The 17,674-nt window shown below is 42.8% G+C and overlaps 1 protein-coding gene across 1 annotated transcript in view; it reads right to left on the bottom strand.

Annotated features, from left to right (window-relative positions):
* The window catches only part of C9 (complement C9), a 212,190-nt gene that overhangs the window by 102,225 nt on the left and 92,291 nt on the right, over positions 1-17,674 (bottom strand). The window contains exon 6 of the mRNA XM_086960567.1: positions 15,856-16,068. Within this exon, the coding sequence (XP_086816693.1) occupies positions 15,856-16,068 (213 nt within the window). The remainder of the gene's footprint in view (positions 1-15,855; positions 16,069-17,674) is intronic.

Below are 17,674 nucleotides of genomic sequence, written 5' to 3' on the forward strand. Positions count from 1 at the left end.
TGTGTATATTGTAAATCACTTTACCGGGGACTTATACGTAACTTGAATATGCCAATGAGGTGGAAGCCAATTTTACCATTCTTTAGGGAGTGAGCACAAGCACCTTATTAGTGGTAAAGGGTACAGAGTCCTAAGGCCAGAAAACATAAATTCAACAAAATATGAGGGGTGAGGGCAAAATGTTTGGGGTATGCTAGATAATAATTAAATTAGATTTGGGTAAAGATTAGTACTTCTGAGAGTGGTCGGGGAGGCTGCCAGAATGGCTGTTTTTATATATTTTGACAGAGCAGGGAAGCAATTAACTGATGGTGAAGGGGGTCATTTGGCTGGGTAAAATATACATTTGACTTTTAATGTAAAGCACCAAAAGGGTTTAAGAGAGGTAAGGCCATTTTGTGCATGATTTCTGATAACTACTCTACCAATGGACTGATGATCTCAGCACGGTAAAATGTTTTGAAAGGTCCATATCAACATAAACTTGCAGAAGAGCATTTGTCAATAAAGTGGTGTTTAGCCCTTCAGGGTTCCAACTTACGTTACAGACAACTCCAGCCCTCACTCTTGTTATCTAGGATATGGCACTAAATACCTCAATGGAAAACACCCGTTATTGAGAGCTATCAATTTAGAATTTTGTATATAATGTATGGCTCTCATTAAGGGTCATTTGCATGAATACCATAGCAGAAATCTGGTTATTCACTGCTACTAGATCACAGCACAGGAAAACATAAGTTTTCCATTGCTTTCATGTCATCAGAGGAAATGCTTAATTCACCTGTGTTACCCTGACTCGCTACATTACCTGAGAGTCGATCAAAATGCTTCATGGGTGGCTTGTGGTCCTACACACCTTCTCCCACCTTTCTCAGGTCTTCAAAGACCCAAGGGAGGTGGTGATCGGTCTGCACCAAGTGCCTCGTTCTATGTCAGTTGTGAGTCTTTGCGGGATGGAGGAGAGAAGACACAGAGGGTTGTAAAGAAGCTGTTAGGAAGGCAGATTTTTAAAAATATTTGGATGGGGAGTGTAAGAATTGGAGATGGTGTTGTGGGTAGGTCACGGGACACCAGATTTAATGCAGAGGGTATGGGTGGGGTGTGTGACAGGACACCATATTGTCTAGGTCTCCCCCATTAGTACTTTACCACTGCACTGCTCATCTGAAAAAGGTAGCAATGTCCAGAGGGGCATATGTAACATAAAATGTGAGGTGGGGTAGCTGTGAATAAAATTATTGTTTACCTCCGCAGTGTTTTGAGTGACATCATAGAAAAATCAAGCTTCACTCCTGTTTTTTAATGTCACTAAGAACCCATTTATAATTCTACATGTTGTGTATTGCATCTATAATTCTATATGTTGTGTATGGCAACTATAGTTTTATGTGTTGTGAATGACATCTATACTTCTGTATGTTATGTATGGATTCTATAGTTATCCATCATGCAGAATACCTACATTGAAACCTGGTTATTCACGGATCCTATGAAACAGCAGTGGAAAACAAAACAAATTTTCTACACAGGCAGGTCACTGATTTCCCAATCTTACTTTCTCCCCTGTGGCTCTGGAGATCCACATCAGGCAGTGAAATGGTACATGACTTTCCACAGTTTTCTCTGCCTCACCCTAAAGCTCTTGGGTCTTTACAAAACTATACAAGGCAGAAGAAGGTATATCCAAATACCATCTCCCCCGTCAACTGCATTCTGCTGCAGACCCTCAGCTGACAATAAGATTATTGTGAGTTCTCAGAGCCACCGTATGCAATGTTCTGTACTAGGAGGCAGAGGGAATGCTCAGAGGTTGTTGGAGAACGGAGGCAATGTATTTTATATGACTGGGTGGGGTAGGGGCAGAAGGATGTAAAGACTCCTTTTTACTGTTACATTTGTAATGGGAAGGAGAGAGGTATAGTGAGAGGTATGTGAAGCCTTGCATTGTGCCTATTTATAGATCCAGGTAGAGGCCGTATCTAGGGGGTTCTAAAGGTCAATGTTCAAGTGTCTCCCCTGTAAACCAAATCAGTGAAATCCACTGTGCGAGGGGCCCTCTCTAATGGTGCCATACACACCTTAACTGTGTAGATGGAAATCTATTTACACCATGGGTCTTCCTAACTCGGTTTGATAATTACATTCCTGAGTTATGGATTAGGGTCCATAAAATGACGCTGAGTAGTTAACAGCCAATACTGCTCTCTGATTTGCTACTCACAGCCTCCCACTATTTCTGAATTTCCATGTTCTCCATTGACCCACAATTACAGCAAATACATTGTATTTTTGTAATTTTTACCATCTTTGTTATGCAGCTTCCTACTCATTTTTCTTCCTGCCACTACATTTCACCACTACCTCGGTCTCCTTACACACATGCTTCCCATCTAATCCCTCCAGAATAAACCCCACTCCATAACTCCAAGCCTCTTGGTTCTGCAAGCTGCTCTAAAAGTGCTAAAGTAGTCTAGGTTTACTCTCAACTGTCTTCACAACACATGGGTCCAGATTTACTAAGGCTTTCTGCATCAGAAAGGGGTGCAAAGTGACACAAAATATGGAAAGCAATGCATTTACCTACCAGTACAATTCATTTTTGGTGATGGAAAGGTATTCATTTGTTAGTGCAAAAAGTACTTTGAGCTGCTTTGCATTGCCCTGGGTTGCTTTTCATAAATGGAGCGTTACTGGCCCGTAACTTGGACAAATCAGTGCAAACACCAAAAGGTTTTTTATGCAAAACTCAATCCACTAAAATAGCCAACCCAAGCTTTGTGTCAAAAACTAAAGACTCCTTGAAGCAGGCATTAACAAGGGGAAATGTTGTAATTCTGTCTAGCCTAAATACTAATAATTGCCGCAAAATGGCTTGCAATCATGCATAACTACGCGAGAAGCGTAATCCAGCATTTAGTGCGATTTCCAACATACAGCTTCACGTTCAAAATGGGCTTGAGGATGCATTTTTGGCTAAGAAAATAGCACTAAATGCTACAGGCCATGAACATCGTAATTTCAGTCATTCCACATCACATGAGCAATGCATATTTACTGAAATTACTCAGATTATTCCAGAGGAGTAAGAATTTCACCAATGCCTACTTGCACGTGAGCTGAGGTGCACAGCGCAAATCCAGTGCATAGGACCCGTCTGCGTTTGTCTAAGCATGGGAATGCATACTGAAAGGGTTTGCTTCCAGTTTTAATCCATTGATAGAGAGCACACGTTTACCACTGCAACATGATGCAAGGCAATCTAATTAGAGCACCAGTGCAAGAGATTAAGGGGCAGATGTATCAAGCCTTTTGCGACTCGCAAAGGCCGAAATTCGCAGACTTTCGGCCTTTGCGACTCGCAAAAGGCATTTTTGCATTTTTTCATATGCATCAAAAAATCGCAAAATAAGGAATCGCAATAATTTGCGATTCCTTATTTTACTTAAGCATTTAAGGAATCACAAATTTTGCGATTCCTTAAATGATATGTATGTAACATTTTTAAATAACGAATTTGTGTTAAGAAATCGCAAATTACCACCAACTTATAGTTGGTGGTAATTTGCGATTTCTTCTAAAAATGCCCTTTTTGGCACTTGTGAGGGTGGCATGTGACACACATGCATGCCCATAGGGCATGTATCTGTGCCACATGCACACACATGGAAATTTCAGGGATGCAGCAGGGTGTTTTTGAGACACCCCTGCACCCTTGAAATAATTCTCAAATTGCGATTAGCAAATTGCGAATTCGCAATTTGAGAATTATTGCACTATCAAAATAAGGAATAATTTCCAATGCATTCCTATGGGCCAGGAGGCCCATAGGAATGCATTGGAAATCATTCCTTATTTTCGAATTCGCAAAATGCGAATTCGCAAATAAAGAATATTAAGGAATCGCAAAAAAATAGCGATTTTGTACATACATTCAATTTTGCGAATTCTACATAGCGATTCGCAAAAAATCGCTATTTAGAATTCGCAAATCGGAATCTTGATGCATCTGCCCCTAAAGCAAGAGCAGGCCAATCTTAATAGATATGGCTCATCAGTACCTTCTTTGACTTGAGCACCACAGCACAACAAATTTGGTTGCTGCATGGCTTGAAAAATAATAAATGTGCTTCATGTTATTGGTATAGAGGGCAAAGAGTGGGCTCTGTCGCCAACAGAATGAGTCAACAAATCATAAGGGACCAAAAAAAGAGCAGGGGAGTGAATGAATAAATGGTGTGCTTATATTTATTTAAAACATTTATATAGCGCAGCTATCACCTTACAGGTATCCTGGCGCTGAAGATAACTCCTAAAATAGATGCACTGGGAGAAGACAGTAGGATAGTGAGCGGTTAACATTTAGGAAACAGCCAAGTTTTGACCCGTTTCCTAAAAGGGAGAAGTTCACTTGTTTGACGGACATCCAAAGGCAAGAAGTTCCAAAGTTTAGCTGCTGCAACCTTGAAAGATCTTCCTCCTGTCCTGACCTTTTTAAATCTTGGTACTTTGACAAGACAGGCCGTAGTAGATCAGAGGGCTCTTGTTGGAATGTACCAGTCAAACATAGATTACAGGGGGCCGGGCCCGACTCCATGCAAAGCTTTAAAAACAAGACAGAGAGATTTAAAAGCAATTCGCTGTTTCATAGGGAGCCAGTGAAGCTCGGCCAGTGCCGCAGTGGCCGAAGATCTCCTAGGCCAGCCCAGGGCCAGTTTGGCAGCGACTGTTTGAACTCTTTGGAGTCTATCTAGCAGTACGGACGGGGCCTCGAGCAACAGCGCATTGCAATAGTCAAGGCGACTAAGAATGGTACACCTGACTATTAAGGCCCGGGCCTGTGAGGGAAGGAGTGGCAAGATCTTGCGAAGAGAACGAATGAGGGCCGAGCAGGTGGACACTGTTTTCTCAACCTGGGCTTCCATGCTGAGTTTGTTGACCATCATGACACCCAGATTGCGAACCGTGGTGACCGGCTGGGGCTTTTCCGAGGTTTCAGGGGGCCAAAACTCCACCGGGAACGGGCGGGAAATCCGACTTCCGGCACAGAACAAAACCTCCGTTTTGGAGGCGTTGAACTGTAAGGAATTATTGTGTAGCCAGCCAGCCGTGTCTCGCAGACAGACATGAAACGATTCCAAAGGAATCGATTCCTCACCCTCCCAAGAGAGGATGAGCTGAGTGTCGTCGGCGTAATTAATTACTTTTAGCCTGTGGGATTTTATTAACGTGATCAGTGGTTTTAGGTAGACGTTAAATAAAATCGGGCTGATGGACGAGCCTTGAGGCACCCCATGGATCACCGGGGAGAAGGCCGATTGAAACGGGGGGAGGGACACAGCCTGCTTCCTATCCAGCAGGAAGGAGTGAAACCAATGCAGGGCAGTGCCACCCACCCCGGCCTCTCTTAGTCTCTCCAATAGAATCACGCGATTGACCGTATCGAATGCGGCAGACAGGTCCAGCAGGATCAAGGCTACTGCCTGGCCCCTGTCTGCACGCATACGAAGGTCCTCCATGGCAGTAAGTAGAGCTGTTTCGGTGCCATGGGCTGTACGAAAGCCGAATTGTATTTCGGCCAGGAAATGATTCTGCTCCAGATGTTTGAAGAGACACGAGCTCACCCAGCGCTCGGCAATTTTTGCCGGGAATGGTAGCAGGGAGATGGGTCGATAATTCTGTAGACACTCAGGGTTCAGAGAGGGTTTCTTCAACAGTGGCCTAATGAGAGCCTGCTCCCAGGGAGCAGGAACTAAGCCAATGTGCAGGGATTGGTTGCAGATCCTGCAGAGAGTGGGAAAGAGTTCCTCTCCGGATGTCTTCCAGTTTTTAGGGGGAATGGGGTCGAGCGAAGAGCCCCAGGAAATCCCTTGAGCCAGTTTATCGAATTCCGCCTCAGTAATGGAGGGAAACTCCCACAAGCAGTCCATAGGCTGGCACCCTTGGCTCGCCACTCCACAATCAAAGATGACGACCTCAGGGCCGGTTGGGCCGACCAGCGTGGGGGAAATGCTCAGGTTTCTAATGATAGTCTCAATTTTTTCTTTGAAAAATAGCGCAAGATTGTCGCAAAGGGGTTGTGTGGGAGGGATTGACTATTTAGCGCAGTCAGGGTGAGTAAGGCTGTTCAAAATCTGGAAAATACATTTGGAACTGTTGGCGGCTGTACAAATTGTAGAACAAAAGTAAGCAGATTTGAATTTCATAATCTCAGTTTTGTATTCCAAAAGTTTGGTTTTCCAGAGTTGCTTATTAGCATCGAGGTAACCCTGTCTCCATTTTCTTTCAGCCTGCTTACAGGCCAATTTAAGGGCCTTTAACGAATCATCAAACCAAGGAGCTGATACTCTACCCTTGTGCTTGCATTTCTTTAATGGAACTAAGGAGTCAATAGTTGTCGATATCCTAAGACAAAAAGCCTCGTAGTTATCCTCAACTGGACAATTTGGAAATGAAACTATCCTCCACTTGGAACACGGCGCCAGTAGTTCTCCGCCTTTCCAGAGCTTTCCAGTCTCTGTACATCAATTCAGAGGAGGTACTACGTGCCGTAATTTTTGCCCCCTTACAGTTGATGTAGAATTTGAGGAGGGAGTGGTCAGTCCAGCCCATGGGCAGGATATCATTCAGGTGTACTAGCTGAGGGGTGGAGAAAATAAGATCAAGTCGATGCCCTGCTTTATGAGTGGGTTCCCTGACTAATTGTTGCAGCCCCACGCTCTCACAAGAGAGCAAAAGATTACGCAATCCAGTATCTAAAGGACCATACGGCCATAAGTTAAAGTCCCCTAGGATAATTAGCTTATTGTGAGAGGTCGCCATGTTGGAGAGAGAAGTAAGTAACGATTGTTGATGCTGGGCACTGAAGGCCCCCGGTGGGCGATAACAGATAATTACCGTAAAAGTAGCTCCTAAGTGACTGTTAATTGAGAGGCCGAGGAGCTCGGTCCCAAAAACCGGGTCCATATCTAGGATGTCAATGTGCCAGGAGGCTCTATAAATAATTCCCACCCCACCCCCCCGACCTTTGGGTCTGGGTTGATGCAGGATTTTATAATCCTGCGGACACGCCCTGTCAAGTTCGATTTCACAATCAGAGTACACTGCCACTCCCAGAGTAGCATCCTGACGCTAAGTGGCAATGAGAGTGGCTACATGACACAAAGTGACCTAAGAAGAGTGCACAATAGAGGAGGAGAAAGTAACACAGCACATAAGAAATACCAAAAAGCCATGTCTTGAGCTGTCTTCTAAAGATGCCTTTTGATTCAATGAATCTCAAGTGCCTGGGTAGATGGTTCCAGGCTTTTGTACCCCGGACTGTAAAGGATTTTCCTCTTGTGTTTTAAGTCTGAGTGTAGAAGGTTGGCATGTGAGGATCTAAGCATCCTTGGAGTCATGTAGTGAGTAAATCTGGAAATTAGATGTTTTGGCCCCAGTGTTCCATAAGCTCTGAAGGCAAGTAAAAGGATTTTAAAAAGGACCCTTTTATGCACAGTCAGCCAGTAAAGCACTTCCAGGGATGCTGATGCAGAGGTATGTCGGGGTGTTTCAGTACCAGTCTGGCCACAGAGTACTGAACCACCTGTAGTTTCCGAATAGTTTGTTTAGATGAACCTACATACAAACAATTGCATAATCCCAGCTCCCTGATATACTTTGAAAAAAGATTACTGTCCAGAGATTTTCATTTTTGATTTGTGTTTTTGGATCATCAGAAAAGCCATTTAGAAAGTGTAGACATTGCTGATCTGCACCAGATTTTTCAAGACGATATTTTTAAAAATGGTCGATGTGTTGCAGTGATGTACCAAGATTTTAGGAACCATGTGACCTATAGACTTCATTTTGGTGTCAAAACATAGGTGTTGGGGATCAAGTAGTCTTACGGAGACAGAAAATAACTCCTCAGAGCAACTCTTCCGCCATTTATCAATTATATTAAAGTCCTTTCCTGGTAAAGTGACTTGGATGTAGTGTGCTGTCGGATTCACAAGATTTTACTGAATTAGCTGCTAACAAGTTCCTGCTCCATACTATGTCCGATTAGAATGTCTGGTAGACACCACCAACAGGCAGTCTGCCCGACAGTCAAGATAGCAGTCCAATTGCTGTATTATGATGCGGTTGGTCAGAGCACAGCGGTTAAAAGGACTGATCAATGCCTCCGATAGGCTCAAGGAGCCTGTCAGGGCATCGGTCGGACCATAATCTGTACATTGGGGTGGTGTCTGTGGAGGCACCGCTGTAGGGATTACGATTTCCCTTTCTCTCTGCCTTTACAGGGTGGTCTGACCCCTCGTCCTTGTGGGCCTTGTTATACCTTTGGCTTTAGTGCCAAGAGTTCCTTTCAGATGAAAGTGTGCTTTATTAAGTGAATTTAAATAAAAAAGCAGAATCTACCACTCGCCGAGTTTGCAGTCATACCTCTGCAGTCCAGAGACACAGTAATAGTGACTGCCAGCACTCCTCACCGGGATGGACATTCTGTAATGGGTAAACTGTGGCATAGTGCTTAGAGTAGAGGCACAATACCTCAGAACTCCTATTACTTAATGCCAACACAGCGGAGAACAATAAATGCATCAGAAGTGTTCAGGGCCGGACTGGCCGTTGCGGGCACCGGGCAATCCCCCGGTGCGCCGCAAGTGTGGGTGGCCGGTTTTGGGGGGACCCTGGGGGCCGTTTTTGGTACAGGGCCGTTTATGAGCCCCAGGAGCGAGCTCAGACACCCTCCCCCCCCCGGGGGCGGCTGAGGACTTTCCCGGTGCAGGTTTTAATTCCTAGTCTGGCCCTGGAAGTGTTCAGGGAACTTTGACAGACTGAGGGCAGAAGCGGAAGATGAATGTAAAAAATAAACAAACAAATACTCTGCAGTGGAGGTGAATGGGCACAAAAAACCTGGAAAGTGCTTAGACACCTGCTTTAAGGCATGAAGAGCTACATTAAATGAATTGCAAAAATAGAAGAAGATGTAACGCGTACTGTTTAAATGTTTGCCAAATTAGGAACGACTGGAGTGTCATTTACTAAATGAAATGCACAAAATTGTGAGACAATCAAGTAAGTCTATCATTATAAAGTTCAATTTGTAAGTGCCACATTTCCCCTTGATTCACTCTCCCATTACCGCAACCACCTATGAGCTGAAGATGTATTAGAGGTAGGTAAGTAGGGGAAACTACAGGAAAGACACATGCACCATAGGGCTGTGCTTGCTGTTTGCATCTACCACTTTGTTGTGGCCCTTTGGATTAAGGGGGACAAAAGTCAACTGCTACCCTTGACTACCGCCTTTTGATGTTCATGCACAAAGAACCCAGGAGCTGCAAAATATCCAAGTACCTTGAGTAATGACTAGGAGATACGCTGCAAAGTTATGTACAACAATTAACTTGTCCCTTGAAGTAATACATTCTTTTATCGTGTTTAAATTAATATTTAGGTTTTTTATCCCAGTGAAATGTGTACTTGAGAGGTAGGTATTTTTAATTAACCCTTTAAGTGCTGCCGTCGGCCAATGGTCGTCACGAGCACTACCTTGCCAGTGCTGCGCACGACCGTTGGCCGACGGGTCAGCATTCGTTATTCGAACGTTCCGCACTGGGCGCGGAACGTTCGACCGTCGGAAGGTGTTAAAGAAACCACAAACACGTTGGCACTCATTTGAAATTGCGGGCACAAAGGTTACTTTTGGGGATTATTGGGTGCTATCATTGTGACCATGCCGTTTTTTCTAGCTATATTCTTCTATTTAGATGCTAAGTGTTATTGTTACCTAAATTACTGGTACTCAATTTACCACTCACAAAAGGATGGAAGATCTGGGGCATAACCTCACAGTATCAGTCGATTGTTAAACCTGGTTGGTATCAAGCACTCTGTTGCAAGATACTCATAAATATCATTCTAGAACTTCTGGATCAGGGGGCACTGTAAGATTATCTGAGTCCAGTTAGCTGTAGGATGTATATGACACCGGAAGCACTGCCCCGATTGATTGGGATAAACTTTGGCTACAAAATAGGGAGTTCTATATAATAGCCACTTGCTAAAATATAACATCCTTCTCCAGTTAGCCCCTCTGACTGAGCTGAAATTTAACTTATTAATTGTGGACCACATTTTTGCTGTAACTTCCAAAACGTCATGTTTACCCCATTTTGTTATTGCCTTGTCCTCCAGATCTACCCCTTTAAGTACAGCTAAACATTTTTCCATTCCCCCAGCTTTTTCCCTACCCTATCTTCCAGCAAGTGGTAGGCTAACTGTTTCGGGCCACAAATCTGAAGCAAATCGAGTTTGCTGAGGAATTTAATAAGAATATTATATGACTATAGATGGAAGAAGTCGCCGGGGATTGATTCATTTCCCTTACATTCATCCATCTTTCATTCCGGAGAAAATCGGAAAGTCGATAAAAGCCAGCCTTGGACCATTTTTGTGTAATTAAAGAAGGATCTCTAATACCTGCTGAGACAAGAAATCAGCTATTGGGGTTGCAACATTAATAACTGGGATGGAGTACCGTCTAAAAAATGCCTGACGTTTATGAAAAAAACAATGTAAACACTTGTATCTCACTAATTTAGGAGATCTGAATATTGATAATGGGCAGTGAATCTGATTTTCTTTACACATTAAATTCATTAAAAAAGTTGATAAAAAGACCCAACTGTAAACCCTGCTTAATTCTAGACATGTATTGTGCAAAATACACTAAATAGTATTACCTCAAATTGGGGAGGGCTAAGTTGCCATCATCCAATTTCTCATATAAAGTGCTCAGTGCGATTCTGGGAATTTCCCTATCCCACAGGAACGATGAAATTATTGACTCTACTTTTATGAAAATAAAATTCACTAACACACAGGGAATTGTTGAAAAAAGGAAATTGAACAGTGGAAGCACCGACAATTTAATCAAAGACACCCTTCCTAAAATGGTTAAAGGGAGAGAATACCATTGTGTACATAAGTCCGGAACTTTCAATAGCAATGGGACAACATTCAAATCATAAAGCTCCGAAATTAATGGCGAAAAATAGACCCCTAAATACCTCTTAGGCTCCAGTTACCCGAGAAGCTGACCAAACTTCTATATATTGGCATGAATGTCGCCAGATCACTCCTACTCCAAAGATGGCGAATGGATTTAATTCCATCTAAAATTGAATGGTTTCAGAAAATAGGTCAGGTCAAAAGAAGCAAACAAAGTTATGCTTCACGAATTGGAGGTCTTAAGAAATTTGAGAAGACTTGGGCAAGGCATTTTGACCTTGATCTCTAAAATTTGTATATAACCTGCTGTATTCCTTGAATCTGTCCTTCTTGTTATGAATCCTAGAACCTGGTATCTTAATATCGATAGTATATTTCATGTCATTTGATCAGATCTCTTTTTCTTTCTATCTTATGGTTTGATAATGTGGCATAAATATCCCCCTGCATATACAGTATTAATTATTAGATCTGTTGTGTATTGATCAGTGGTGGTATTTATTATCCCTTCGAATTCCATGGCTGGATTTTAAAAGATGTATATCTGGATGTAATTCTATGTATTTTCTATGGTTTTCAATAATACATTTTTTTTTAAAAGGACGGAAGGGTGGATTGATCTTGCTTGGATTCAAACTTGCAACATGCAGATGATAGTAGATGTTAGGAGTAAGCTTTAACTCACTAAGCCAGCTATGTAAATCAATTAGCACACAGGTGCAATCCACAGAGAGAGTATCTGTAGAATTTAGAGACCATGTGACAAGGTACTCACAGTTCTGTGAGTGTAGCATTTAGGGAGTATTTGTGGTGGGTGACAAGATGCCTGACCAAACTGCCAGTACAAGTGCACCTGTACTAGTTATTATTCTTTCCTTCTTCGTGCTAGCCATTTGCTAATTCAAATACAAGACACCCCTGCTTCGCTCAGCTCATGGAACATGAGAAATGTTTTGATGTTATGCTAAGTGTATTTTTACAGTGCGCTATCACTCAGGAGGGTATCCTGACACTGAGTAGGTGGATTATCTAGCCTGCTTAGGGCAGCAGGTTAGTTGAAGAGCCAGGTCTTCAGTTTCTTGCAGGATTCCAGAAGTGACAAGAAGACTATTGTGTGAGGTGAGCAGTTGTACCATACTTTAGGAGTGATGTATGAGAAGTCATGCCTCCAGATTTTTTTCTGTGTATGCTTAGGGTGTGTGTGAGTATGAGTCTGCTAGAGCAGCATTGTCTCTGTGGTTGGTGGAAGGAGATGCAACTGCTCAGGTAGGCAGGGCCTATGTTGTGTAGTGCCTTGAATGTGTGCATAAGGAGCTTGAACTGATCATATTTGTGTATCTGAAGCCAGCAGAGCTTGCTGAGATGCCACCATTCAAGATCATACATAGGCATAATGCGCTTGCTGTATCTCCACTAGGCAGAGCATGTGGTATACTGTATTTTCAAGAGCATATCTAACCCAGGAAACCTCCAAGAACATGATCCTCCTATGAAAGCACTGAACTTTTACTTTATGCCCAAGTAAAGAAAGATCAGGACAGGTTCAATTTATGAAGGGTCAGACTGAAAGGAGAAGTTTCAATTAATACCTTTCATGTTGATCTGTGTAACCCATAAAACACCTGTAGTCTTGCAGATATTTAAAGTGAGGTATGCAGTTTGATAATGCAAGGCTGCTATTCAGCAAAGGTGAGGATCCTGAGACCCCGCTCACTCAACAATAATATCACAGGTGTAGCAAGGGAGACATGGGCCATCATTGAAGCAAGAAAAATGAGCCCTCCCCAAGAAAGGATATCCATACTTAAGCTGCACACCTCACACTTCTGCGTCCTGTTGCAACTGTACCTGTAGAACTAATGATAGTGGCACCTTGCTTCTATGTCTTCCCTATTTCCATACCATTCTCCTCTCACCTTGGTCACCTTTCACTCTCCTCTTTCTATACCCTTCATCCTTCCTTTTAGTCTTTCTTTTCCACTTTGTCCCTTTCTAACTTCACTTCCTCCTGTCCCCTTTTCTGTCTCTTCCTTCTGTTTCACCTTTTTCTGCCCACCACGTTACTGCACCCCCTCTTTGTTATCTTCTATGATCTATCCCCTTTATCTTAATCATCATAATCTCATTCCTGCCTTTCTCTTTCACAACTATATATGGTCTTTCATTTTGTCTTATTTTATCTCTGTCTTCCTTTTCCTTGCTCCTGTTTTCGCCTGCTATCTGAACCCTCTCTTTCCTTTTTCTATCTTCTTTTCTTTGTTATCTCCTTTCTCACTCATTTTTCTCTCAGTTCCACATTTCTCTTACATGTTCCTCTCCTTGCTATTTATCTTCCAATTTTCTTTTCTTTTCTCACCTCCCTCCCTTCACCATTTCCCTTCTCTTCTTCTCCCATTTCTAGCTCACTTGCACAGCTCAATATTTTCTTATTTTTTAACTCTCCATTTCTCCCCATACTTACTCTCTCTACAGTCATATCTCCCCTCTCTCTCATGCTCTGTGACAGAGACCCCACTTGCCCTCAACAGTAAATCAATTGCAAAAGAAATATTCTGAGACTGAGTACAGGCCTTGATAAATAAACTGCAAGTTGTATAGGTTAGAGTGGGACCATCACACCTCTCTGCAAAGGAGCCACTGCACTGACCCCACTACTAATAGCTACAACTTTGTCAAAGATATTAGACATAGCATGTTTAATAATGCTTGCATGCTCCCAGCCGTCCTCCATGGAAGCAACTGTGGAATAAGTCATGAGAGATGCCTCATGACATACCATTGGTACAGCTGTGCTGTGATATGTGCCAAGAGCAGTACCAAGATCCTACCAGAGTCTTCAAATATTCGGATGAAGACAGAGTGATCCATGCTCTGCCAAACAGTGCACCACTTGATGCTGGACAGCTAAACAGAATTTCATAAAACTTGGCATGTGAGTGGAACTTTACTAAAAAAAGGGCCTTTGCCCTGATTAGCATAAATCAATGCAGTAGGATTGTTACTCTCCCAATGGCCATTTCAGTTCTGTATAAATCAAGGTTCACTGCCCTGAAGCTCTCCGACTGACTGGCTGCACAGAAAAATGTGCTATTGCCGCAGTAAAGGCCATGAAAAATTGATTGAAAAGAGCCAAAAAGGGGCATGGTTAGCCTCCCTTGACCCCTGGTTCAAGTGGGAGGGCCGCAACAGGACCTCCCAAAGAACACGATTAAAAATAGTAGGATTGCACATCTGTGGGTTGAGTGAAGGGCTTGGCCAATCCATGTAGTCAACCTCTGCTGCTCATGGACTGAGTGTGTAATTTTTGGGTTGGTTATAAATAGGATGTTAGTGCAAGGAACAGTTGGTGTGGCGAATGATCAAATAACCCAAGAAACTCCATGAATTAAACGAAGGTTAGCTTTGACTATAAGACCTTAACATATTTAAAAAGATAGTTACAGGGAGGTTTTGGTGAAGAAACTAATCCTAAAAACCACTGAAATGTGCTAGGTACTAGGTATGGATGGCTAAACTAACCAATACTTGCAACCCCATCATGCCCTGCTTATGATTCGACACATCAGTCATGACATGCTAAATCACATCAATGATGACATCAGTTAAACTATCTCAAATTACATAGCTAATAACTGATGCAGTTGTACTACTACTCTGCACATTTCCCTTTATGAAAATTAGTTTTAAATTGATTCATTTTCAATACGTTTCTTGCCTAAAACAGAGTTCGAACTAATGATACACTCATTGCAGCACTATTCATCCATGATATTAATCCACAATTTGCCTATCAATACATCATGTGATAATACTGCAACCGCTACTGCATAAACATATCTTGCCTTCAAACATTAACCCATTATAGTCATGCCAACATTTTTTTGTTTTAAAACATGTGCAGCAGTTTACCCATATATCACCTTCTTGATGCAATTTGGAAATCCTTCAAAAGATAAGAGGCTTCCAAATGGATACACTTAGGGCCAAATTATGAGTTTTGCCAGAGCAGCGGCACAGCGGTGCCAAACGCTGCGCCACCACCCCTGCCAAAGGTCACTCGCGCCCACCAGCCAGATTACGACCACTTTTGTAGTCTGGCAAGCGGATGGTGTGGCGGTCCCACTGCAGTGTCTCTTTCGAAGGTGCCCGAGCCTTTAAAAGGGGAACTGCAATGGGCACGCCACATGGGGTTCCTGCACAGCATGGGCTTGAAAGTACATGCAGTGCGGGAACCTGGGTGCAAGTGCACAGGGGGGCATACTTTGTGCACCCTAAATGCTTCCCCAGGCTGAGGGGGCACAGGGGTACCTGTAGGGCCCCTTTGTTTCAGCACCGCCAGCTTTTCATGGAGGAAACTGCTGGTTGTCCTGAAACTTGTAATATGCATGTCGGTGTGCTGCGGCACCACCTGCATATTACAAAGCCCCTGACCGCCACACCACCACAGGAGAACGTCGGTTCTCTGGTGGAGCTGGCAGTCCAATTACGGTCCGACCACTCATGCCGCCATGGGTCTGGCAGTCCTCAGACTGCCAGTTTTGGAAATTGGCCCCAAGTCTTGTTTAGTGACAAACATTCATATGACTATCAAGAATACATATTAAACTTCAGGCCAGGCTCAGGAAACCACGGAAGAGTCAAATGCTGTCATATATTCAGGATACCAACAATGAATATGTATAAGGCACATTTACAAATGCTTTACATATGTGTTGGTTATTCCACATTTATTTTACTAGTAATTGTGTTTGCAAATTAAGTACACTTCTTACACACTAACAAACTCTATTGCGTTTGAGCTAAGGGTGACGACTGCTGAGTGAGGAAGAATAGAAATATAAAACATGATCTTACTGTTTCTTGTGAATACTCCTTAATCTTTTGAAGACTTTCATTCTTAGCATAATTGAGGCCGGCATTGAGGGAAAGAGTGACGTTGCCTTCAGTTGGTGTAGTTTTGATAGAGAACCCAATTGAAAATGCATTTGTTTCTTCTCTGATGACTGATGTCATTACCGCCATGGAGCTCGTGAAGACTTCAGAAGAGATGTATTTGTCTGCTTTTGTCTTGAAAAAAGAAATTATTAGTTACAACATACCCTCTTTTTTAATATCTAAAGCAAGTTAGCATTTTAGTAGTTCCTCTGGAGTGCCAGACTCATTGGCGGCTGGCACGGAACAGGGATGGCGAAGCCGAGGGCGTGGGCGGGGTGTGATGGGTGGGAAGTCAGAAAAGGAATAAAAAGAAAATCTTACCTCCTGGCCATGTCTCTTCTCATTGTTCCATGTCGTCGTCCCTCTGTTCCAGAACAGGAAGCACCCAGGCTTCCAGGCTCCTCTTAGCCAATCACAACGCTGCAATGTAGCATTTTGATTGGTCTGAGGGCCGTGGTTCAGGCTCATCCAGGAAATGGGAGTCTGGGCATGTTCTCCACCCAGGCTGTAGTGCAGCCTGGGTGGAGAACATGCAAAGTACGCATGACTGTTTGGCTGGCCCGTGAGGGCGGCCAATCAGTCATTTCACGCTCCGAGTGCTCACTACTCCTCACCCGTGAGAGCAGGCGAGCCCCGCCCGCATAGACGCCGCCTAAGGAACAAACAAAATGATAATAACAACGAGTTTTTATCATTTTTTTTCCTCCACCTCCTCCACCTTAAAGGAGGAGCCGCCACTGGCCACACTATGCTTTAATTCTCACAACTCTATTCCTTGCAATCCCCATTTGACTCCATTTATACAACTATGGATTGGCATACACAGACTAATGATGTCATTTAGGTTAAATGAACGGACCAGACAGTGATAAGTCACAACTTAGTGCTACATAAACCTCTATTGAATATTTTTAAGGATGGATTATTCTGCTCTCTTGCTTTCCATCAGTCAATGCTGTCCACGTTTCATCAAAAGTCAATGTTTGCATTTTTGACACACGTGCAAAATGTAAGTGCAAAATGTAACATGGTGCACCTCTGTGAAAATTAGCACCACAATGAGTTTATGTTATCCTCCCCTGATGTCTGCTTGTACAGAATACCATATGAAAATGCATTTGATACAATAAGCAAGATTAATGTACAAATCAATTACCTAAAAGTTAGAAGTTCTATATTATTTAAGAAATGTTAGAGGTGCAGGGATTTGTTTTGGTCAAAGTTAAAATTTACATCCCATTGATGGTGATTCTGCAGCCGTAGCATCAAAAGATCATAGCGCTAGAGCCTGTAGAATACTTACTAATGTGTCAATTACTCGAGAGCAAAGATTAGACACATCTCACAATGTTCCTAGATTAAATCAATGGATATCCTCCAGTTTAACCCTGATTCAAATAGTGTGATTCTATTACATGTTCAGCAAAGTACTTGAAATGCAAAGGTAATAACCAAGGAAGCTCCTCTAAAAGATTCAAGCCTGTGCGCACTAGTAGGCAAGGTTTGTAGGAGTTGTCATAGTGGCTAAACATGTTTTGCGGCCATGGAAAGGGAAAAAGTAGGTGGGGAGAGAATGGACAAAAAAAATCATATTTTCTTTATTTGAATACAAATGGCATGCCCTATTACTTACCAGTAATCTGCATTGTTGTCCTCATCCATTCATAACTTGTGGAGATAACCATCTCCCAGCCAGATAAAAAGAACAAAGGAATGCTGGGACCCTCTACCCCACCCC

This window comes from Lissotriton vulgaris, chromosome 3_1, assembly GCF_964263255.1.
Source record: "Lissotriton vulgaris chromosome 3_1, aLisVul1.2, whole genome shotgun sequence".
Classification (NCBI taxonomy): Eukaryota; Metazoa; Chordata; class Amphibia; order Caudata; family Salamandridae; genus Lissotriton; species Lissotriton vulgaris.